At 54.3% G+C, this 23721-nt stretch overlaps 1 protein-coding gene across 1 annotated transcript; it reads left to right on the top strand.

Annotated features, from left to right (window-relative positions):
- Nucleotides 1–526: 526 nt before the first annotated feature.
- GPR26 (G protein-coupled receptor 26) lies at nt 527–21040 on the top strand. Its single transcript, XM_065894857.1, has 3 exons — nt 527–1194; nt 10908–11021; nt 20809–21040. Exons 1-3 carry the CDS (start codon nt 527–529, stop codon nt 21038–21040), a joined length of 1014 nt encoding a protein of 337 aa, XP_065750929.1.
- The last annotated feature ends 2681 nt before the right edge of the window (nt 21041–23721 follow it).

The raw sequence follows: 23721 nt of genomic DNA, 5'->3' as shown, positions 1-23721 counted from the left end.
AGAAGATTGAGAGTGGGAGAGACAGACGGATAGAACAGCAGTGGGAGAGAGAGAAGCGCCGCAGAGGGGAGACAGAGGGAGGGAGGGAGAGGGGGAGAGGGAAAGTGTAGGGGAGAGCAGAAAGGGAGAGCGAGCAGAGAGAGGGGAGGAGGAGAAAGCAAGGCTGTCGGAGAGGGCGCGGAGCGGAGCCGGAGCGCGGAGGGAAGGGGCGAGGGCAGGGGGAGCAGAGGCGGAGCCGGGCAGCAGGCGCCCGCCCGCAATCCGGGATCCCAGGGCGCTCTAAGCTCTCGGTTCGGCGACGCACCGGCGCCTGCACGGGCGGTGGCGCGGGCGCCAGGGCTCAGCCGAGCGCGCAGGTGCCGGCCCGGGAGGTGGCGCGGGGCTCCGGGGTGGCCGCGCGCCCCCCGGGGGGCCATGGCGGCGGGGACTGGGGGGCGTGGGGCGGCGGCGGCGCCGAGGGGCTGAGCGGGCGGCGCCATGGCGGCGCCGGGGTGCGGGCCCTGAGGGCCGGCGGCGGGCGCGCACCATGAACTCGTGGGACGCGGGCTTGGCGGGTCTGCTGGTGGGCACGATGGGCGTCTCGCTGCTGTCCAACGCGCTGGTACTGCTCTGCCTCCTGCACAGCGCCGACATCCGCCGCCAGGCGCCGGCGCTCTTCACCCTGAACCTCACGTGCGGCAACCTGCTGTGCACCGTGGTCAACATGCCGCTCACGCTGGCCGGCGTCGTGGCGCAGCGGCAGCCGGCCGGTGACCGCCTGTGCCGCCTGGCCGCCTTCCTCGACACCTTCCTGGCTGCCAACTCTATGCTCAGCATGGCCGCGCTCAGCATCGACCGCTGGGTGGCCGTGGTCTTCCCGCTGAGCTACCGCGCCAAGATGCGCCTCCGCGACGCCGCGCTCATGGTGGCCTACACGTGGCTGCACGCGCTCGCCTTCCCCGCCGCCGCGGTCGTCCTGTCCTGGCTCGGCTTCCACCAGCTGTACGCGTCCTGTACGCTGTGCAGCCGGAGGCCGGACGAGCGGCTGCGCTTCGCCGTCTTCACGGGTGCCTTCCATGCGCTCAGCTTCCTGCTCTCCTTCGCTGTGCTCTGCAGCACGTACTTCAAGGTGCTCAAGGTGGCCCGCTTCCACTGCAGACGCATCGACGTGATCACCATGCAGACGCTCGTGCTGCTCGTGGACCTCCACCCCAGGTGAGGGCTCTGGGAAGGGCTGCGCAGACTCGGTGGGGGAGGGGTGTCTTTGTGGGAGGAAGGGGGTCCTCGTCTCCGCCGGGCTCTGCTGCGTGGCTCTGGGCAAGACCCTTTAACACCGAGCCTCCTTTTCCGTTTTGGAAAACTGAGGTCGGGGGGAAGGGCCACCGTTGCCTGTCTCAGGGCAGGTGCTTAGAGCATCAGCAGAGCAGAACCCCCCCAAATCGTGGGTGAAACAAATAGGTACATTTTTGAAGCATGAGGGTAGAGACCGCAGAGGAGCCGAACTTTGCTGACTTTCTACTTATTTTATGCTTGTAGTTTTCACTTTAAGTAGCCTAGGGAAGGCAGTAATCTCTGTTCACTGCTCTAAATGGCTCTAGTCAGGCCCTGAGAGCGTGGCCTGGGTGCTTAGGGCGCTCCTGAAGAGCTCTTCACGCGGGAACGTGCTGCTCTGCGGGTCTTTCCTTTCTCTGGTGTCTGGCGCCGCCTCTGTCTCGTCCTGTGTGTGTGAGTCCTCGGGCTGCACCTTCCTCTGTGGGTCCTTAAAGGAGCATCTGAAGGGCTTTGAGGGGACGGGGGTGCTCTTCCTGCCTTCCCAGACAGCACTGTCCCGTGTCCCCTGGACTTGAAGCCTGGGAACCCCTGCAGAGGGAGACCGTCATCCTGGGGCTCCGGTGACGAAACCTGCCCACCTTCCACGTTCACCTGGCCTCTGGTTCTCAGGAAGGCAGCTCGGGGCGGGCAGTTCAGGTTCACGTACCCCCCCCCCCGCCCCCACCCCTGCCCCTGGGAAGTCCTGCCATCCTTCGGAGCCTCTGGGGAGAGAAGGGGGAGACTCTTAGCTGAGGTGTCCTGAGCTCACCTTGGCTTTCCCCCAGAGAAGAGGGGAATGGCTGCTGGTGTCCCAGACGCTAGAAGGGGGTTTTGGTGTCAAGATGGCGTGAAAAGTGAGGCAGGCAGAATGTATCAGTGTGGAGCAGGCCAGCGGCAGGGAGGGAGCTCGGCCCCTGTCGTGCGGATGCCTCCCCGGCCAGGGAGAAGCTTGTGGCTGAGGGGGACAGACCAGAGGGTCGGTGTGACCAAGAGCTCCTTCAGTTCTGGGGTTTTTCTGCCCACGAGCAATACAAAGAGAAGACCTTGAACTTCACTGCGTCTGAACACAGGACATGTTCCCATGTGTTCCCGCGTGTCCATTGTTCCCCTCAGGATGGCCCTTCCAGATTACATGCTGGACCAAAGCTTCTAGTCACAGAACCTTCCTCCCGGAACCATGTACAATATGTACATATGTCATGTACATATGACACCAGGGCATATGAACCATGTGTGAAATTGTGTGAGCCTCACACACACAGTCCTATGTGTTCACATATCAACGGCATGGGTAACACATCATTCCATGTCACAGGTGTGGCCCTCCTGCACGCTGACACAAAGGCGTGCACGGACTCACTGCATGTGGCCATGTATGGTTCAATGTCATTTAAGGATCACAGAGCTATTCCCCTTCCTATCACCTTCGGGTGGGAGGACCTCACTTTAGAAGGTGCATCATCCCTAGGACGTGCACGGGGACTGCTCTAGAAGCTGTAGGCAATGTTGTTTAACTCTCGGAACTTGGACAATTTCTACAGTAAGCCCACTTTCCGTGAGTCTAACAGCGGAGGAGGGAATGAGGTGGGAAAGGAATCAGTTCTTATCTAGACCAGTATAAACCCCGTCCCCGCTCTCCCTCCAACTTCCAGAACAGGAGGGCCGTGGCTCCTTTTCAGCCCATTTAGGATGTAGGGTTGGCTCCAATCCTGCCGGTCTCTCACGGACTCCAGGCCAGACACTGCAGAGAGAGCTCCCAGGGGTGTCAGGAAAAGAGGCGGTTGCTCGGCTGCCCTCCGGTCCTCTCTTCTCTCCTCCACTTCCCTCCGGGGAAATTTGACTGCTTCTGAGCCCAGGAGGCTCTGAGGAGACCCTCTTCCCAGAGCCACGGACAGGGCCCTGCAGGGCCAAGGAGCAATGCCGGCCTACGCTGGGGAAAGGAAGGGCTTCCGGTGGGAGGATTGCCCTCGGCCAGTTCAGACAGGCCCCGCTGGCTGAGGGCTGGCCTGAGGTTATGCAGTAGTTGGCAGATGGGACAGCACTGCCCCATCAGTGACCACAGCCTGCCTTTCTCTGTGGGGTCGGTTCCCAGAGTGAGAGCCTGGGTGGTGGGCCACACGGGAGGGCACCAGCTCCCTGACAGTGGATTCACAGGCTTCTTTCTTGGCGTCTCCAAACTCTTCCTTCCCACAAATGAGAAACTGCAGAGCTAACTAGGGGGGGCTGCCCCTAGGTCCCCCGAGCCTTAGGCACTAAGGTTTCAGGAAATTTCCTGGCCAGTTGGTGCTGGGAGCTGGGGGGCGGGGGGGTGGGGGTCCAGTCCCAGATCAGCAGAAGCCAGGCTTCCTTATCTGGGCAGCCAGGGTGGCAGGTGGAGGTGACTTTGCTCACTGTAAGATTCACTTAACAGCCACCACACTGATGGCCTCCTGGGACTTAATTTTGAGTTCCCTGAGGCCCAGGCTGGCATTTGTCAAGAAGCTCCCTAGTGATGCCAGCTTCCTCCTGCAGAGGGTTAAATGCAGTGAGTGACAGGCTGGACTCCTCTGCTTTACACCCCGCCCCCCCCAACAAAAGGTCAGGGACCCTCTGCTCTAAATTAAATCAGGGACCCTGAGAGACGTCACCCACTCCTGCCTTTCTGGGGTGGTTTCTCGAGTTACTACAATCATGAAGAAACTGGGAACCCACCTGGTCTCCAACCGCTCAGTGTGCTTGGTTCAGTTCTCCCAAACCACAACTCCAGACCAATTATAACCAGATCCTCTCCCTGGTGCCACCAGAGACATAGAAGGGGAGCCCGGACATTGGTGCTGCAGCCCTTCTCTCCCCGTCCAGCTGAGGGCGCCACTCACCAGCACAGGTTAATGACTTCAGACCAGACTGTTGGTGAAGTGTACCAACAGTGATCTTGTGATCAAGGGCTACAGGGGGCTGGCCGAGTGCCGAGCCGGAGGGTGTCAGAATTGTGCCACAGTAGATGGAGGGGTTCTCACCGTGCCCTTGACTTTGCAGATGAGGAAGTTGGGAGCCCCAAGGAAGGGGGACACTTGCCGTATTTGATAGATCTGGACTGTGGCTTCACCCAAGACTCACACCTAGGTCTGCTCCTAAGGTTTACGGATGGGGCGATAGTGCCAATGGCGTTTCACAAACCATCCACATGGATAGTTAGGATTTCTAAATTCAGCTTACAAACTGTTAAATGGAATATGTTCTATCCTCCTACTTTGAGAAGTATACATTTATAACACTTGGCAAGGCTGGGTTCAAATTTAGAGTTCTCGGGGGGCCTTGGAGTGCAGCCTTGTACATGGCAGGGGGAGCTGAGCTGGCCCCATGCCACAGCCCACCTCACCCCCCCGCCCCGACACCCCAGCATGGAAAGGGGCCTCCTCGCACAAAGTGGACACTGCAGGCTATGCCTCCACATGTTACTCACAGATGTCTCCCCTCTGGTCTCAAGCCAAGCACGCAGGTGGCACAGCCCTTCCTCAGGAGGATGGGCCCAGGGAAGATGCCTGTGCACTTTCTGGAAGCAGGATCAGGGCATTTGGGCAAAGAATTCCGTGTCCCACGTACCTAGAGCTTGGTCTAGAATGGAGGATGTGGGTTCTGGGTGGGCACATCCCCTTGGCCCTGTGAAGTCTTCATTTCGTGGGGAGGTGTGGGTCCCTCAGTATCCAGGGCCCAGGACAGGGCCCCTCTGGCCAGGTCGAGGGCAAGACTGCTCACATCAGTCCTAACCCCAAACTCAAGGCTCTTTGCCACCAATCGGTCAGCTCGTTCCTTTGTCTTTTGTTTCATTCTCCAAAACGCCAGAAAGCAAATCTGGATGTCTCTCTGCGTACTCGAGAGCGTGGCTCTCGACTGGCTCCTCTGGAGATCAGTCAGGACCCAGACCCACCGTCTTGTAGCCACAATCGCCTCATTTACTGACTTTCCAGAGACTCCCAGTATCATCCGTCCCTCTGCTCTATTACGGAAGCCTCCTGGGGAACTTGTCTTTGACCCTACCTGTCACAGTGCTGGAGGCTCATCTCCTTTTGGCTCAAGGAAACTCCGTGTCTCGTCTCGGCCCTGGGGTCGCCCCACCCTGGTACGGTGCTTGCACCCTGAGCAAACGAACCCGGGCAGGAGGGTTCTGGGCCTCTCACCCTCTGCACTGCAGATTCTGCTGGGAGTCCAAGGACTCCAGCTGCCACGATCAGGCCCGGGAATATCTGGGCGTTAGCGTAGCTAGACACAGCGTGCCCATGGCTCAGTGACCCAATGGGGGGACACCCCAGATTTTGGTGTCAGGAGACCTGGAAGGAGTCCTGGTCTGTCTTGAACTTACTTTGCAACCCTGGGCATGGCATAAACCTTTCTGGCTCTCCGTGTCCTCTTCTGCAAGTACGTACAATGACTGCTTACAGGGCTGCGAGAGTTCAAGGAGCTCAGTTTTGCAAAGCTACGGCGGGAAATAAATGACAGCAAGGGCAAAGTGATTTTATTATGTTGTTGTTTTCGGAGCTGGTGAGCTGCTCTCGTTCTGGGCTTAAACAATACTAACGATAAGCCAGGGAGCTGCACTGCTCCCCTCGGAGCCTGGGAGACTGCCCTGCTGTCCTCTTGCTGTCGCCTCCCTGGTCTCACCTGGAAACGGGGGTGGAGGGCACTGGGCACAGAAGTTGGGTCCATTCCCTTCCTTTGCAGGAGTTCAGGGATGCAGCCACATGGTTCCAGACTGGGTGTCAGGAACTGGTGCTAGCCCTGCCTGCAGCCCACTCTCCAGGTGGGCAAGTCCCTGTCTTCTTTGAGCCTCAGTTTCCCCATCTGTGAGCTGGGTTGGGTGGGTGAGAGCATCTTTTATACTACACAGTACTGTAGAGCCTAGCCAGCCCGCCCCAGAGCAGACACATGACCAGGCCCACGTGGATGTTAGCCAGGCGCAGCACCCATCCCACACACCCGCTGTGCTCCCACAGCACGCCAGGTGCCATCGAAATTAGGGAATAGCATCCATCGCGCCCTGGAGACCCAGAGAGGGTCACAGAACCAGCACGAGAGTGCAGACTCAAGCTCAGACCTTGTCTGGCACAGTTCCTGGTCGCAGCGCTCTCTCTCTCCCCCCCTCCCTCTCTCTCCCTCCCTCTCCCTCCCTCTCTCTCTCTCTCCCTCCCTCTCTCTCTCTCTCCCCCTCCCTCTCTCTCTCTCTCTCTCTCCCTCCCTCTCTCTCTCTCCCTCCCTCTCTCTCTCTCTCTCTCCCCCTCCCTCTCTCTCCCTCCCTCTCTCTCTCTCTCTCCCCCTCCCTCTCTCTCCCTCTCTCTCTCTCTCTCTCTCTCCCTCCCTCTCTCTCTCTCCCTCCTTCTCCCTCCCTCTCTCTCCCTCCCTCTCTCTCTCTCTCTCTCTCCTCCTCCCTCTCTCTCCCTCCCTCTCTCTCTCTCTCCCTCCCTCTCTCTCTCTCCCTCCCTCTCTCTCTCTCTCCCTCCCTCTCTCTCTCTCTCTCCCCCTCCCTCCCTCTCCCTCCCTCTCTCTCTCTCTCTCTCTCCCCCTCCCTCTCTCTCCCTCCCTCTCTCTCTCTCCCCCTCCCTCTCTCTCTCTCCCTCCCTCTCCCTCTCTCTCCCTCCCTCTCTCTCTCTCTCTCTCCCCCCTCCCTCTCTCTCCCTCCCTCTCTCTCTCTCTCTCCCTCTCTCTCTCTCCCCCTCCCTCTCTCTCCCTTCCTCTCTCTCTCTCTCCCTCCCTCTCCCTCCCTCTCTCTCTCTCTCTCCCTCCCTCCCTCTCTCTCTCTCTCTCCCTCCCTCTCTCTCCCTCTCTCTCTCTCTCTCTCTCTCTCCCTCCCTCCCAGCTACCCTTGTAAATGCAGCAAGAGAATTTTTGCCGTGGGAGAGATCTCAGTGGTTTGGGGGTTCAGGGTAGTGCTGGAACATAGTCGTTGTTTTATAAATATATGCTGAATGCATAACAATTAGCACCTGCACTTCAGTGCTCACTCCGAGTCAGCGCTGTCCTAGGTACTTTCTGGGTGTTAACTCAGTCTCAACAGAACCCTACCAGATAGGTCCCCGTATGATCCTCATTTTAGAGGTGGGGAAGCTGCTGCACAGAGAGGCTGGGTAACTTGCCTAAGGCCACATGACAAGTACGTGGGGAGGCCTGGATTTGAACCCAGAGGTCTGGCTCTGGCACTGCTCGCACGCTTACCACTTCCCTGTCAACCAGACAGGGCTCATGGGAGTGTGCATGGCCTGACAGCCACTGACGAGTCTCGCTTTGTCTGAAAAGCTCAAGATTTTTAAGTCTCACTTTTAGAGCAGATTTCTACTATCATCTCTTTTGAGAAGGTCACTTAAAAATGATTGAGTCTTAATTTTCCTAAGATGTTTTTAAGGGTTGTTCATTGATTCGAAGACATACACTCATTAGGTGTTTTCTGGGTGTAAGGTGTCGAGCTTCGTACTGTGGGAACCCAAAGAAGGAACGTGTGTGCAGAGTGCTTGCTATTTAATCCTCTCCTGTACAAAACTTTGCAGGAACAAATAAAATTAATTTCCTATAGGATTTTACAGCATAGAAGAGTGACATTGATTATTCTAGCCTCTAAAGTGTCCGTTTTATTCCTGTAGAGTCACTGAAATGTTTCTGTTTATCCTTCTGAAGACCTTCAAAGCTTTAACCAACATCTGTCTTTAAATATTCCTCAGGGCTTTGGGGCAGGATTGTCTGGTGTGGCAGGGTGGAGGACTGCTTCTCCTGGGGAGACAGCTGAGTCCTCAGACCCTCAGCAGGAACCCAAGTCCCTCCTTGAGGGCAGGGGCCGGGGAGGGCAGAGGAAGGTCCTCACTCCTTAAGAGCTTGGTAGCTGGTGAGTCACTTCAATCCCTGATAAATGGTAGCTCTAGTTATAGTCATAACTATGAAATCTTCCACAGATAAGTGAGGAACCAAATTCAGAGAGGTTGAGTGACTTTCTTGAGGCCACACAGCTATGAGGGCACAGCTGGGACTAGGACACATAGCCAGCACTTGTTCAGTCCTCAGGGTTATTCTAAATGTCTGGGAAATGGATAACATGGTCAGGGCCACAGACTGGAGGAGGGCCCGGCCCCAGTGCACCACCAGTTTCCCTCGTGTCCCCTTGATTCATTTACGATGACTTTGGTGCTCATTTTCGAGGAGATGCCCGGAATGCTGTACTCCTCTCGTGGGGTGAGTGTGCTGTGATGCCTTAGGACACCCAGCTCATGCCCCAAATCTCCAGCAATTCCTACATGGATTGCACTGAGAGTTTGGGGGGAAGTATTTTAATATTAAACAAGCAGTCCTGTGTCATGGAGGATGTGCCAGACACGCTGCTAGGTTGACCAGTGTCCTGATTTGCCTGGGACCGCAAGGGCTCCCAGGATGTGGGACTCTGAGTTTGAAAACCAAAACCGTCTCAGGCAAATCAAGATGAGTTGGGCACCTCACTGAACACAGACCTCCAGGGTGGGGACCTAAGCCTTCTCTCCACGCCACCTGTATTGTGCGTATGTCACAAGGGCCACAGGACTTTGGGAGAGGACACCGCAGACACCCGATGTAAACGGAAAGGGAGGAGACTTAAGACTGATTCTTGCTGTGTGGCTTTAGGCAAAGTCGCCCCTCTGTCCCCGCCCCTCGGCTTGTATTTTTCAGATTTTCTGAATGAGGTGATGCCCCAGTGCCTCCCCAGGGATGTGTGGTGACCCCAGTGAATTGACAGATGACACTCAAGGCTCCAGAGTCAGATGGCCTGGGTTCAGCTACTGCCATCACTTAGGGAGACCAGCCATCCTGGGTTGCCCGAGATGGAGGGGGGATCCTCCGACGCAGGCCCTTCTGTTTCTAAAACCAGGACGGTCCTGTGTAAACCATCCAGGCTGCAGGACTTGTAGTACTAAAACTGGGACAGTGCTGGTTATCCGGGACAAGTTGGTCACCCTACTGCCACCCTCACCAGATCACTGTGTGACCCTGAGCCAGTTGCTTAACCCCTCTGTGCCTCAATCTCCCTCCTTACCCGAACACATGAAGGTTACAATTGTATCAGTCCTTTGCTTATAGAGATGTGAGTATCAAGCAACAGAAGCATATGAACCCCCATCACAGTATCTAAGATGGCACATATTAAAGACTCAAGAAATGTGAGTTATTAATATTAGCTATTAGAAATTAATTCGTAATGTTAGTCACGAGTAAGACAATTTCAGCCAGTCTGAAATCTGTCTTCACTGGGCCAGACTCCACTTCCCAGCTCTCTAAATTCCTGGAAAGACTCAAGTCAAGGGGAAAAAACATCCTGCAAGAATTTCAGGGGGCTTCAGTCCAAACTAACATAGCATTGTCCCTCTGTGATCAGGAATCGGATAAAGAAGAGTCTCGATTAAGTATTAAAACGACAGTTCTTGTGGAAGGAAGGGGAGGCTGCCCTGGCGTTCGTGCTGCTCACGGACCTGGCTTCTGTTGAACAGGCTGACCTAATTGCGGTGCCAGGTCACTGCAGCCCAAGCCTGTCTCTGCCAAGTTATCGTCACTCCTGGGCAACCCTGTCCACAGTCCTCCTCCCCGTCCAGTTTTGGAATCATATGATTTATTTGAAAAGTAAACAGTAGAAACACATGCCCACGTTGGGCCCCATGGTCTGGCGCATGTGAATCCTTACGGCCAGGCTCACCTTTACGTGTGTGCGCCTTGGCCGTGGAAATGGACAGACTGGCTGTTGCTCGTGCATTTCCCCATGGCTGCAGGAAAAGGGTCGCAAGAACCACTGCTCCCAGGTGGCGTGAGCTGTCAGGTCTCGAAAGGCCGGGAGCAGAGTGGAGTCAGGAGCAGGGTGTGGTTAGAGGCGTAGGTGGCCATCCGCGGAGCTGTGGCCCCGATTCTCCAGGGACCTGGCCGTCCCGTGGCTTCACCGAGCCTCGTCTCTGAACAAATCAAGTGACTTCTCCTTCAATCACCTCATAATGCGTTACCTGTAGCTCCGGGCAGGGCTGAGGCTTTGGGATGGAAGAAACAGGGCTGAAGGTGTGGAGGAAAGGAAGCCCTGGGCCACACTGCACACAGAGTCCAGGCCATCCCAGCTGGAGAGGACCAGCTTTCAGTCACATGGACACGGGCTCAAGTCCCGCCTCCACTTACCAGCTGAGCAAATCATTTGGCCTCACTGTACTCGGGCAGGTAAAATCCACCTGGCAGGTTCAACTGTGGTAAAGGTAAGAATTAGATATTACTTAGGGAGTGTGGACTCGGGCTGGCCCATAGCATGTGATAAGTGAAGGATATAATGAGTTTATATTCGCACTTGCTTGGGTACCGCGCTAATCGCTTCAGGTGCTTCAAGCATTTAATTCTCAAAGCAGCCCTTTGCGGCGTCTTATTATATTAGTATCCACATTTTACAGATGATGACCCTGAGGCTTAGTGATGTCACACAAGGTGCCCAAGGTCACGTGCCTACAGCTCAGACTTGAGCTCAGGTCTTTCTGGCTCCATGGTCAAGTTCCTACACTCGCAGCCACTGCCTGCCTGTACAAATAGTAACTCGCTGTGACCTGGCAGGCCCCCCCCCATGACTCACCTGACCATGACTCCACTTTTTTCTCTCTCACACGCAGTGTGCGGGAACGCTGTCTAGAGGAGCAGAAGAGGCGGCGGCAACGCGCCACCAAGAAAATCAGCACCTTCATAGGCACCTTCCTCGTGTGCTTCGCACCCTACGTGATCACCAGGTGAACTTGGCGAGCGGGACACGGGCTTGGGGCAGGTGGGGCGGGCACAGGGCTCTGGAGAGCGAAGCAGGGCCTGCGTGGCCTTTAGCCGTGGCCAGCCTTGCTTGGCCACATGTCTTCCAGAGGCTGGATCAGGGGATGAGAGCGAACTTGACAGGTTTAGTGAGAAGGGCACACACTTTTTCTCTTCAGCCTCAAATTCTTTTGGATTAGACTCCGGACCGAAAGGCAGTGAGACTCTCTCCCACTTGATCTCCAAATCACATCATTCTAACCGTCAGCCCGCAACCGCAGGAGACCCAAAAGGAGAGGACAGGAGAGAAAAGACAGGGGATAGCACCCTGCAGGAACTGGGTTCTTACTGCCCACTGAGTGCAGGAAAGCCCAGCTTGGCATCCTCAGCCCAGGCACCCTGCAGAGCCAGTGCCACGTGCCACATGTACAGGGACCAGGGAGCACGCTGCATGCCCAGCCAGGTGGGCCCACCTGTCCCACGGCTCCAGGGATCTGCCCCTGTTAGTTCAGGCAGTGTGAGCTTGTCACGTTCTCTCCCAATCCCCCCCCCCCCCCCCCCACCATGCCGGCCAAGGTTGCAGTGCGCTGGCCTCAGGGCTGTACGTTCCAGAAGCCAACCTGCTCCAGCTACAGAATTTTCCTCACACGTTGAAGCCAGCAAAAAAAAAAAATATATATCACCCACTCAGTTTTGCTCACGGGAGGGGAAAATACCCACACAAATTAGTATCCAGAATGGCTTAGCTGTTTGGGAAGGTGACAATGAAAAGGACTTTGATGTTCTTTTAGGAGGTGGATGTGGAGCCTGAGAAGCAGGATCCGTGCAGGGTTTTGTGTGCATGCGCGTGCCTCTGTATGAAAGAGAGAGCGCACGGCCCATCCCCCTGCATCCCCCGGCATCCTCAGTTGGCAGGGACATGGAAGGGATGCCCTGCCTCAGCGTCCCCCAGAGTCGCACTCAGGAGAGGAGGGGCTCAATGTGCCCAGGTTCCCCTGTCTTTCCCTGTCCCTACTCATACTGAGCTGAAGCCTGGCCCCCCATAGCTCCACCTATGCCCCCCATCCTGCTTTCTGCAGCCCAGGAGAATGTCCGTCCTCTACTAACAGAGGCCCTGCCAATTTGCAGACAGTGAGCTGGGGTTCCCCAGAGCAGCCCCCATTCGCCAGACACTACAACCCCGGAGTGTCTGTCACTGTCTTTTCTGTGCATGCCACTCTCTCCGGGGGAAAGCCAGGGGGCCTGCATTTCACTTTAAACATAGGACATAGGACTGTCTGCAGGTCTCTTCATGGGTCTGCCCCAGGCCGAGCAGAGCCATCAATTCTTCCTTCTAGAACTGTCCGCTAGACCTCAGCGCTCCTGACATTTCTCCATGGGAGACCGTCCTGCACGTCGTAGGATGTTAGCAGCATCTCTGTCGTCTACCCACTACCCGCCAGCAGCACCTCTTCCCTCCTGCTCCCCAGTTTTGACAACTAGAAAATCTAGGCAACCTGGGGACCAGAATCACCCCCGGGTGAGAGCCCCTGGTCTAGGCCCGCCACGTCCAGCCAGGACGCCGAATACCATGTCATAGCATCTGATAGGGACGCGTCCCAGGCTTCTGAGGCAGGAGCGAGTGAAGTGGGCTTGGCTCTTCAGGGGGACAATCCCAGCAGAAGGGACAGCATGAGCCAGGTCTAGAGCCCTGCACGGGAGCCACCAGCCGCAGGTCCCTTTGAAGCACTTGAACAATGCTTGTCCAAACTGAGATGTGCTGTAGGTGTAACATGCACACTGGGTTTCCAAGGCTTAGCAAGACTGTATATATATATATATATATATATATATATATATATATAATTAAAACTCTTTATATTGATTCCATAGTGAAATGGTGAAATCTTGGATATATTGGGTTAAATAAGATTTGTAATTAAAAGTAATTTCACGGTTTCTTTTCCCACCTGTGGCTCACCTTCTCTTTCTGTTGGGCAGGGCTGGCCTGTAGTCAGGGAATCTGGGGTCTAGGTGTGCCGATGCCCTTCCTCCCAGCTCCTTTTTTCCCTTGGCCTCTAGCTGCCCGTATCATCCTTTTCTGACCAGGAACCCACTGGTTCCCAGGATCGCCCTTCCGGCCACACTGCAAGAGTGCTCAGAAGTCCCCGGCTCCCTCCTCCCCTGCTCCATGTTGGAGTTTCTAAGCAGTGGCCAAATCAGTGTCTTCCTCTGTGGGGTCAGGTGCATTGAGGCAGGAGTCTTCGGAGGGTCTGAATGAGGGGACATCAGGTCCCAACGCTGGGTGACAGTGTTGCGGCAGAAGGTCCTTGTGCTTAATCCTCTTGAAATCACACCCCTCTGGGACCACCTCCCTCTGTCCACGCCCCCATACCCCCCCTGCCGTGACCGCGGGGAGAGGAGATTCTGAGGAGGTGCCTAGTCTCTGTGGCAGCTGGGCCCCCAGGCACACCCCAGGGAGATGGACACCTGTGAACTTGCTCTTTGCATGCAGGGGAGCCCCCTGGGCTCCAGGTGTGTGCTGGGCACGGCCAGGATCACAACAGAGCTACACTTCCACCACCAGGGCAGCAAAACTGCCAAACAGGGTGGACTGGGGTGGGGGTGAGGCAGGATTTGCTCTGACACCCACCTCCAAGGAGCCTGACCCAAACTCGCCCATCGTATGCTGAGTCCGTGCTGAGAAGCACGCAGTGATTGTGGGGGGAAATCAGCATCCAGTAAGGAACCCATAAAACAATGCATGCAAGGCGTTCACCCTGGTATATCCTGCTGTCGCCAGCACTGGGGTCGGGACCGTGCACACTCTGGCCAGCAGTTGATCCTCCCGCTGTTCTCAAGCTGGTTTCCGAGTGCGGACGAAATCACCCCAGTCTCAGAAGAAGCTGAAGTCAGACTCTGCTCTGGAAACGTAGTTGAGAATTTAACGTCTTGCAGGAATTGATTCCTTATGGAGAACCTAGAGCTGTGGGTTATGGAAGTAGACGTTTCCTTAGCAGTGTCTCATCCCGGGAGGGGAGCTGATTGCAGGCCACCTGGGGTCCACTGCCTGGGGCAAGCCTGCGCAGTGTTCATAGGGATTCTGAAGCCAATCCAGTGAGTGATTCAGCCAGGGTTCCAGCCCGGGTCCCCCTGGAGCCAAAGCCCACGCGTGGGGCCCCTTGCCCTGCACTGTTCTGCTTCTCTGAGGGCATGGGGGTTCCCTCCCAGAGGATATAGGAGGGCACTTTGTGCCATGACCCCCTCAGAACCAGGAAGCTGCAGCTTCTGAGATGATAAAGTCAAGGTGTTCAGGTGTCACTTAAACGCCTCACTGAGCTGTCAGTGCAGAAACCGCTATTTCCCGAGGCTCCCCAGGGACAACCTCTATCCTAGCAGCCCGCCTTGCTACTCCCCCCATTGGAGCCTTATAGGTGGAGACGTGCACAAGCATGTGGGTTCACGTCAGGCCAACCGTGGGGGATGCTGGGAGCTGGCAGAATCAGAACGTCGAGAGAGAGAAGGGGCTTGTGCTGTGACACCTGCCGTCCCTCTAAGTTGATCAGGAAGGCCCGGCTGGCAGGGAGGAGGTCCCTTCTCTTTATTCCCAGTCTATTCACATCTGCCTGATAACTTTCTCAGACTGGGAAGCAGCATTCTTGGGTCAAGGACCATTCAAGTCTTCCAGTAGATTCTCAGGCTTCCCTTACTGGAGAACATGGAGTCTTTATAACCATACCTATCACTTATTCGACACTCGTAATGTACCCAGGAGGTACCAGTACATACCTGATTGCACCTAGTACAGCTGTCCTGCAAGGTGAGTGCTAGAGTCCTCATCTTACTGAGGGTCAGCGAGATGAGATGAGTGGCCCAAGGCCACAGGAGTAGTGACTGGTAGAACCAAGGGTTAAAGGTCAGTGCCAGGCCTACTGGCAATAATTTAGCCCTGTGGGCATGTTACATCTCCGAAGCCTGGGGACCGGGCACTGAAAATGTAGAAATGCTTATCTGCAGGCTTTTGATCCAACTTCCTATGCCCAGGCATCTTGGCAGGAACCCAGACATAGTACCCAGACTCCTGGGGGTAAAGGCACGTAGGTGAGTGAGTTCTTTCACCAGAAGCAGCGGTGGGTTCGTGTGGAGTCACCTCTGACCTCACACCTCGCTGACAGCAACTTGTGTGGACCTGGAGTGGGGCTCAGAGGCCATCAATGCTGGCAGCTGGAGCCATCGTCAGACTCGGTGGACTAACGCTGACGATGAAGCCAATACCTCTCAGAAAGACAGTTCCCCCAACTGCACCAACCAGCCAAAGAGCCCCTTGCACCTGCACTTTGTGGCCTGTCAGATGACAGAGGGACACTTTGGCAACCTCCACCCTCACTCTTAATAGGAGTCACTACCTTCTATTCACACACTCACACCGGTTCCCAGGTCCTCAAAGCCCTAGTGGGTCACATCGGGCTCTTTCCAGAGTGTCTGAGCATGGTCTGAGGATTTGCAAGACATTTGCCTCCAAAAGCTCTAATTACGTTTTTCTGAATTAAAACGTACACGTCTAGAAGCATGTGTGAGGCTATTATCTCTGCAGCGGTTCGGGCTTACAAATAATTACGGTTGTCCCAGATCATCGGAGTGGGGCTTTGAGGCATTTGTGGATCAGACAGCACCATTATTGTGGCTTTTCCAAGTCACAGAATTATGTCAGCGGGGTTTAATATGCAGGTGGCTGTCTGGTGTTAATATTCTCTTAATAAAATCCCTTTTCCCTGCTAATGTCTCATGAACATTTAAAACTCCAGTTTATTACTTACAGCTCTTCAAATATGCAGACCGGATTCTCCAGAAGTCTTCTTGGGAAGACACTGGGCTTGCTTCCCAAAAGCTATTCTGTGGCCCACGTTGCATTTGGTGTACAGCATGTGTGTGTGTGTGCGTGTGTGTGTGTGTGGCAGCGGGGAGAGATGATGGACGCACAGGAGGTGTAAAGAAGGGGTATGGATTTACCTCTTTAAATTCAAGGGTTGACAGTAAAGGCCTTGACTGCCCCCTGGAACCGAGTCAAGGAGCTGGGAGGGGCAGCCTGGCACCAGGAGGGCCTGTGGTCTCTGGTGCCCACAGTCCAGGGTTTAAATCCTGGCTCTTCTACGTCCAGGCCATGTGGCCTTGGCCCGTCACTTTGCCTGGGTTCCTCCTCTGTAGTGTGAAGCACAAGCAACACGGTCGAAGGGGGCGGGTGGGAGGTGCTTGAGACAATGTTTGTCAAGCGGCTGCCAAAGCCCTGAGCCTCTGGGGACACAGAGGAGGAGCTGGGTCTGGGGCTACTGGTATTACGGGTCTTGTTCTCATCCCCAGAATTTAGTTTCTTTGGAGAGTCCATTGTCGAGCAGAATTGAGACATTGGTTTCTCCGGGGGGTCCGAGAATGCCTGAGAGTTCTGGCAAGAGTACCCCATCTTCCTCCCGGGACCAGGAGGGTCAGGCCGGCAGGGGCGGGTGAGAGGTCCCTGTGGCTGAGGGGCCAGGGAGCCGGCTTCCTGGCCTGTCAGCCCTCTGCTGTGACAGCCAGCACAGAGACTTCCCGTGACCCAGAGCAGAGGGCCCTGTGCTAAGAGAAAGGACATGGCTCCTTGGAGGAGTCCCCCCGAACAAATACAGAGCTACGGGGTGCAGAGGTGGGGCAGACACATAGGACTTGGGGTGGCGGGAGAGGATGGGTATCTGTTCTCTGTCACCCTGAGTCAGAAAAATACCCATCTCTGTGCTCTGCTTCCGATGTGGTCCCGGGCCACACCCGGCAGCATTTCACACCTCCCACCCCAGCCAGGCTCTGACCAGACGTCCCCAGGTGCTCACAGCGCGTCTCTGAACCACCTGCGTCAGAGTCACCTGAGATGCTTGAGAAAGCAGACTCCTGCCCTGGCTTCCCCTGCCCTTGTCCTCCCCCCATCAACCCTCCGCCTGACCTCTCAGCCCAGGGGGTCCTCGCGGGAGCTGTGTCAGGCTGTCTGGGGCAGGCATGTATGCATTGTGAGCACGGAAGCATAAATGTTTCCCCCTGAACGGAGCCTGATGGCTGAGGTTTTTCCAGCACATACCTCAGGCGGTGCATGGAAAGTCACCTTGGTGCTGAATGGAAGGTGAGGGCAGGGGGCAGGGAGTGCTGGTTGCGGGGGGTGGGGGGGGGAACTCTGCTTCCCGGAGGGCAGGGAGGGGGCAGGGTCTACCCTTAGTACTCACGGGCTCCAGGAACTCCATGGGGCTTGGTGCCATGTTGGTGTTATGACCAGGGAAACACGAACAACCAGATCCTGCCTAACAACCCCCTACATCCCCACAGCGTTCCTTAGCGGATGTGGACCTATTTCCCAGCACTGCCGCCATAACTAGCTTCCACTAAGTGGCTTAAACAATAGAAATGTATGGCCTCAGTTCTGGAGGCTGGAAGTCCAAGATCAAGGTGTTGGCAGGGTGGTTCCTTCTGAGCCTGTGAGGGAGAGTCTCTTCCAGGCCTCCCCCGAGTTTCTGATGGTGAACTTGCAATCTTTAGTGTTCCTTGGCTTCTAGAAGCATCACCCCATCTCTGCCGTCATCCTTTTGTGGCGTTCTCTTGGCGTGCATCTGTGTCCAAACTCCCCCCTTTTATAAGGGCACGGTCACATCGGATTAGGGGCCCACCGTTCTCCATTAGGACCTCACCTTAACTAATTACATCTGCAACTACCCTATTTCCAAATAAGATCACATTCTGAGGTGCTGGGCATTAGGACCTCAACACATGAATTTGGGGAGACATAGTTCAACCTACAGCAGGGAGCTATAGCGAAAGGAAACAAAGTCCCATTTTATTAACACCTGAGCCCAATAACCCCTAAACGCAGGGGTCTTGGGGCAGAGCTGGGGGCAGGGGCAGGAGAGGGGAGTTCAATAATCCACCATGATTCATAGCAGAGAGAGAAGAGGCAGAGCGTGGCAGGCACCTAGTAGCACACGGTGACCCTGCTCCCGTGGAAACTGTGCTGATCAGAATAATAATGGCCCTTTCTTGGAGGGGAGGGTGTTTGGAGGAGGTGAGCAGAGCTGGATCTGGCGTGAGAAGTTGGGCTGCAGTGTTCCCTTTCTAAAAGATCATCTGGACGGGCCCACGTGATCATTCCCTGCCCAGATCTAGCATTAGAAAGAAGCAGTTGTAGCAATACGGAAGTCCCTGCCCCTGCCCAGTCCCCTTAAACAAGTGGGGACTTGGAACTGTCAGAGCTGGAACAGAGCAAAGCCGGCCACAGCAGGCACATGGCAGAGGGGTCCACGTGCCCAGGAAAATAAAAAAGCAGGTCAGCCAGCCACATCCGGTCGCGGAAGGGAGCATGCTAGCTTCAGCCTGGCCCGGGGGCCACACGGGAGCAGTGCCCGGGCCCAGACTGATCCAAAGCATCTCTTTGCCTGGAGGCCTTGATGGAGGCCAGATGCGGGCTTTTCAAAGCAGAAGTCGTGTACACTGTGGACGGGGCAAGTGACAGAAGTGCTGGGTAGCCCATAACCACTTCATGGAAAGGGGATTCTTGGGGCTGGAAGGGACCCCAGAATGCATCCCGTCCCATCTGCAATGTGGAGATTTGAATCCCATCATGGCACCTAGACAAGGCATGGGCTGCGGTTCGATGGAACTGGGTTTCCCCGTGGAGGAGATGCCGGCTTGCTGCTCCATCTCTCTGAGCCTTGATTTCTTCGTCTGTAAAATGGGACTAACGATGCCCATTCTGCAGAGAATAGTTGTAAGGTTAGAGATTGTGCACATCACGTATCTGGCCCAAAGGAGATACTTAACTGGGAATTATTATTACTGAGCCAGGCAAGTTCAGATTTTACATAAAATCTCTGAGAAGCAAATGCAACAGATTTTACCTCTTAGTTATCTAAATGGTGAAATTTTAAATTGTCCCAAATAGTTTTACTCTGTGAAATCTGCAGAACCTGCAAATAATCATTTTGATCTTGCTGGATGGTTGGATGATATATGACTCTTAATAAATCCTCCTGGGAGAGCCAAAATGCTCAGACCGAATTAGCAATGTATAGAAGACTAGACATTCTGGAAAAGTAATGTGGCATCCCATAGCAACAATGTGTTGGTATTCAGCTGTCTCATTGTTATTATTAGGTGTGAATTCTAAACTCGGGGGGTTTTGTTCCCTTAAATTCATCACTTCCCAAAGTAGATTTCTTAAAAGTACAGATTTCTCAAATGCCAACAGCTCCATTTCCCCATTCGGGCTCCCAAGGACAGGAGCAAAACCATGTCGGCATTACCCCCTTGGAGTCGGAGGGCAAGGGTGGATAGTGGTGCTGGAAATGGGATGCCTAATAGAAGGGCCTCAGAATGGATTCATTAAGTATCTATTCGAAAAGGGGGTCATTGCAGTGGGGTATCTCATCCCACCAGCTTCCTCCTCCTTCCTCTCCTGGGCTCGTCCTCACAACCTCAGCCCAAAGAAGCCTTCAGGAAAATCACTGAAGTTGGCAGCCCAGAGTCACAGCCCAAGCTCAGTCCTCTCCGTACCTGGGGTCTCACCTGGGCAGCCCTCCAAGCTGAGAGCCACCGCTGCCTTCCATCTTGCTGACCTCCATGCCCTCCCCCCACCAGGTAGAATACAGGTGCTAGATCCCAGTCTGAGCACAGATGCTGGATTTTCCTCTACCACTGACTTGCTGTGTGATGTTGGGCAACCCCCTCCCCTGTCTGGGCCTCGATTTCCTCATTTGACAGTGGGTGTGTAATTTATAATCTCTAAGTTCTCGCTCAGCTCTGTGGCCTTTTCTACCTTATATTAATGCTGGGTAACATCCAAATATGGCCAGGGGTGCTGGACACACTTGGGAGAAAAGAATAAATGGCTTGATTTGGGAGAATTCTGTTTACACAGAGGAGGGCTTTTACCACCTCACAGCCTGGCCTTAGCACCACTGAATGGAGCTGTTCGATGGATACCTGGAGGACTCTCAGAACTGTGCCCCTTTGACACAGGAGCTGCCTCTTCCCTCACCTTCTTCCAAAGAATGAGGGTCACTTTAGGGTACCCTGACTACTGCTATAGCCGGGGGCCACCAGAATCCCAACCCTGGGAAGAAGCTTTTCCCACCAGCAGATTCTTTCCTGATGCAAGACATACTTTGAGCTTTGATGAATATTTGCAAAATTAATCTCAGCCCTTCCTCCCAGGCAAGCTCCCGTGGACGGCGGAGCTAGGATCTGAAGCCAAGAATCAGTCTGTCCTAGTTACAATGATCATAGACATGACCTTATTCAACTCCCCCTTTTTCGTAGAAAACACCCAGGCCCCAAGAAGGGAAACAACTTGCCCAGGGTCACACAGCAGGTCAGCTGCATAGCCGGAGCAAATGGCCAGGGTGCAATTAGCTATTGGTGCAATTCTTAGATCAGCTTGGGTGCCTGGGTTCAAATCCCTGCCTTTACAGTTTACTGGCAAACTATCAGTACTTAACCTCCTTGGACGTCTACTTCCTCACATGTAAAATGGAGATGTCTAATCTCCCAGGGTTCCACGAAATCACGTGTAAAGTGCGTCCTTAGCCCAGTACCTGGACTAAAAGAAACGCCTGGAGAACGGCCACCATAGTTATGGTTGTAAATTGCTGTTGTCATTGTCGCAGGAGGAGGAAGCCTCAGAGAAATGTGAAGCGTGGCCGGGAAGCTGGGGTCAGGGGCTCAGGCTGGAGCCTGGGATGCGCCCAGCTGCGCTCTCGTAACGAACGCCCTCCCCGTCTCTGTCCGCAGGCTGGTGGAGTTGTCCTCTGCGGTGCCCATCAGCTCCCACTGGGGGGTGCTGTCCAAGTGCTTGGCCTACAGCAAGGCCGCATCTGACCCTTTCGTGTACTCTTTGCTGCGACACCAGTACCGCAAGAGCTGCAAGGAGATTCTGAACAGGGTCCTCCACAGGCGTTCCCTCCGCTCCTCCGGCCTCACGGGGGACTCCCACAGCCAGAACATTCTTCCGGCCTCTGAGTGAAGGACGCTGCTGCTGCTGGAGAGCTTGGAATGAGACGGCTGGTGAGAAGAGGAGGCGGGAGGGCTTGGGGCGTCTGGGCGGACTCCACCGGCCGCCACCATCCGGCGAGCCCAGGGATTCCGTTTCCCTGGCTTCGGGGAGGGGGGGCTCCGAAGCCTGCTTCCTGGTTCCTCGAGGGCAGATGTTGAACTGTCCCTGTTTATCACCAAAGGATGACCAAGGGACATGCTGTGCGCTGGCTTTTCTCTTGGAGAAGCTCCTTTGAGCTCCTAGAGTCACCAGAGACTCCCCAAGAGTCACACCCCATCCGGTCATGACCAAGGACACACAGTGCTGGTGGCAGGTGGGGAAGCATGGCGTCCACCTGCTCACTAAGCCCTGGACGCTGGGCTCCATGCTGAAGAAAAGTGGTGACCCCCATGGGGCATCAGTCACGCTGAGAGTGAGGCTGGCAGTGGCCATTTAGCCCCACATCTGGCATGGCCACCCTTCTCCACATGTAGTGGTGGCTGCTTTAACCCAAATACCGTTCAGCTGGAACTCACTGACTTGTCCTCGGCTGGGACCCTTGGGCCCCCACGTCCAAGGGGAAAATGTTTGCCGACTAGTGTTGCCCAGCTGTTGCTGACAAGTTGTCTTAGAAATGGCTATATTGGATTCAACTTTTATCCCTCTCTTCCCTCCCCCTCTGCCCCAAAGCTAGCATTTGTGTGTGTAGACAATCTTAGCATGAAACTGGTTTAAATAAGCAGTTATTACTACATGTAATAATGTTCTTTGTAGTCTGACCCGAAGTCACCTTCTTCTGATTCACATGTCCTAACTGTTGGAGCAAAGGAGAGGCAGGAGGACAGTGTCTGGCAGGTCCCCCACGCCGGTTTGTGACCTGAATTTGCAGGAGGCGTTTCACCTTGTCTCACACATCTTGTCCAGCGTGTTCTCTTCGGTGATTGGACAAGAACTGACCTGAGCAGGGTTTTAGCCTTGATTTTAAGGCACTGGGTTCCATTATCCTAAGGGTTCAATATCCTAGTTTCTGTAAGTCATCAACAGACAGTAGAGGCTTCCCAAGGAGATCCAGAAAGTGCCCTGTGCCCACGATGGGAGAGTGAAATTTTTATTGAAAACCGTAACTCTAAAACATATGCCAATTCACTAGCAGCCCCCATCTTGATTTAATAAAAACCAAGGTGAGTGGACCTTGAACTAAATTAAATGCTTTCTGCCCATCCATCTTTTTATTTTTATTTTTTTTACCATTTCAAATATTGTGTGAATGCTAAGAGCAGTTCTTTCTCTATCCTCCACTCTATGTGATTCCTCCAGGGTGGAAAGGATGGGAGCACAAGGCTTAGAGGGCTCATTCTCTCCTTCCTGCTCTGCAGAGCCTAACTTTGGAAACATAGAAGGGAGGACCCATTTCAATAGGGACCAACCAGGAAGAGCCTGAAGCTTTTCACTGCCAGGTGGCCCCAGTATTGAAAAACGAAGTGTGTGCATGTTTGAAAAGATGGCGTCTTATTAACTTTAGCTCCTCATTTAGAAAACAAATCACTGAGCCTGGCCTACTCTTGTCTAGTTTCTAAGTTTGCATGGAGACAGACATAGCCTTTGAAGCCTTGCCACCTTCCCGTTGCAGCTGGAGGTGCGCTCACACCTGCTTGGAGGAGCCAATGGCACACACCCCTTCCCAATTCTGTGTTCTGGGACATAAGCTTGGTAGCTTGAAATCAGCTGTGATGGGCATATTTATACCAAGAAAGTCAGTAAAGGCTACAAATCGGGCCTTTTTCGCCACTGAGAGCTCATTGCTAAACGCCTACCGGCACGTCACTGCCCAGACAGGACTTTGTGTGTTACTGAAACAAAACTGCTTGGATTCAGAGCACATTTGGCCACTCAAGTTTGAATCACAACATTCTTTTCTGTGGCTCTTTCCTAGCCTCAGGCAGCTGTTCACCCTTCATTGTCCCAACATCAAAAGAACCAATGAGGTCGAGGACAAGCACAGAGCCAGGAAAATAAGCACAACTGAGTCTGACCATCTCCCTTTCACGCAAACACTCCTTGGGCAGCAGAGGCGTAGTGGCCCAGTGGATGAGGTCAATTGACAGTCAAGTTCAAACCAACAAATACGTTTTCATCAATGTCAGGTTGGAGGAGTAACTGTCATCTCCTCTTCCTGCTCCCTCTGTGGAGGCAACAAGTTGTACTCCCGGAAGCAACTCGATCCCTTTCACCTCTTCTTTAGTGAAAAAATAAGACCTGTTACCTACAGTGCCACGTGTCTTGAAAAGATGCATTTCATAAATTACACTGAACCTTAGGACTGCCAAAAAAACAATAAAACCAGTTGTACTGGCATCATGGTGACAACGCCCCAGATATGCCAGTCGGCTGGGTATTTTCATTATTCTTTGAACACAGGCATCAAAACCCTAGGAGAAGTGAGAAGAAAATCGCTGCGTTGGCCATCAGCGTCAATCAACTCTGCTAGAATTACCTTTAGCCAAATGTTTATATACAGTCCATAAAATTCTCCCCAGCTTCTTTATTCCCAAGAGAATTATCTACATCATTTGGTAATTTATCAAACGTAACATGGTAACGTGGATTTCTCAGGTAGAACACTTAGAAATGTCCAGATCAGCATCTATGTCAAGGGCCTGGGATAACTTCCT

This window comes from Phocoena phocoena, chromosome 16, assembly GCF_963924675.1.
Source record: "Phocoena phocoena chromosome 16, mPhoPho1.1, whole genome shotgun sequence".
NCBI classification, from domain to species: domain Eukaryota; kingdom Metazoa; phylum Chordata; class Mammalia; order Artiodactyla; family Phocoenidae; genus Phocoena; species Phocoena phocoena.
The sequence above is the reverse complement of the archived record's forward strand: the minus strand, read 5'-3'. Positions and strand labels throughout refer to the sequence as shown.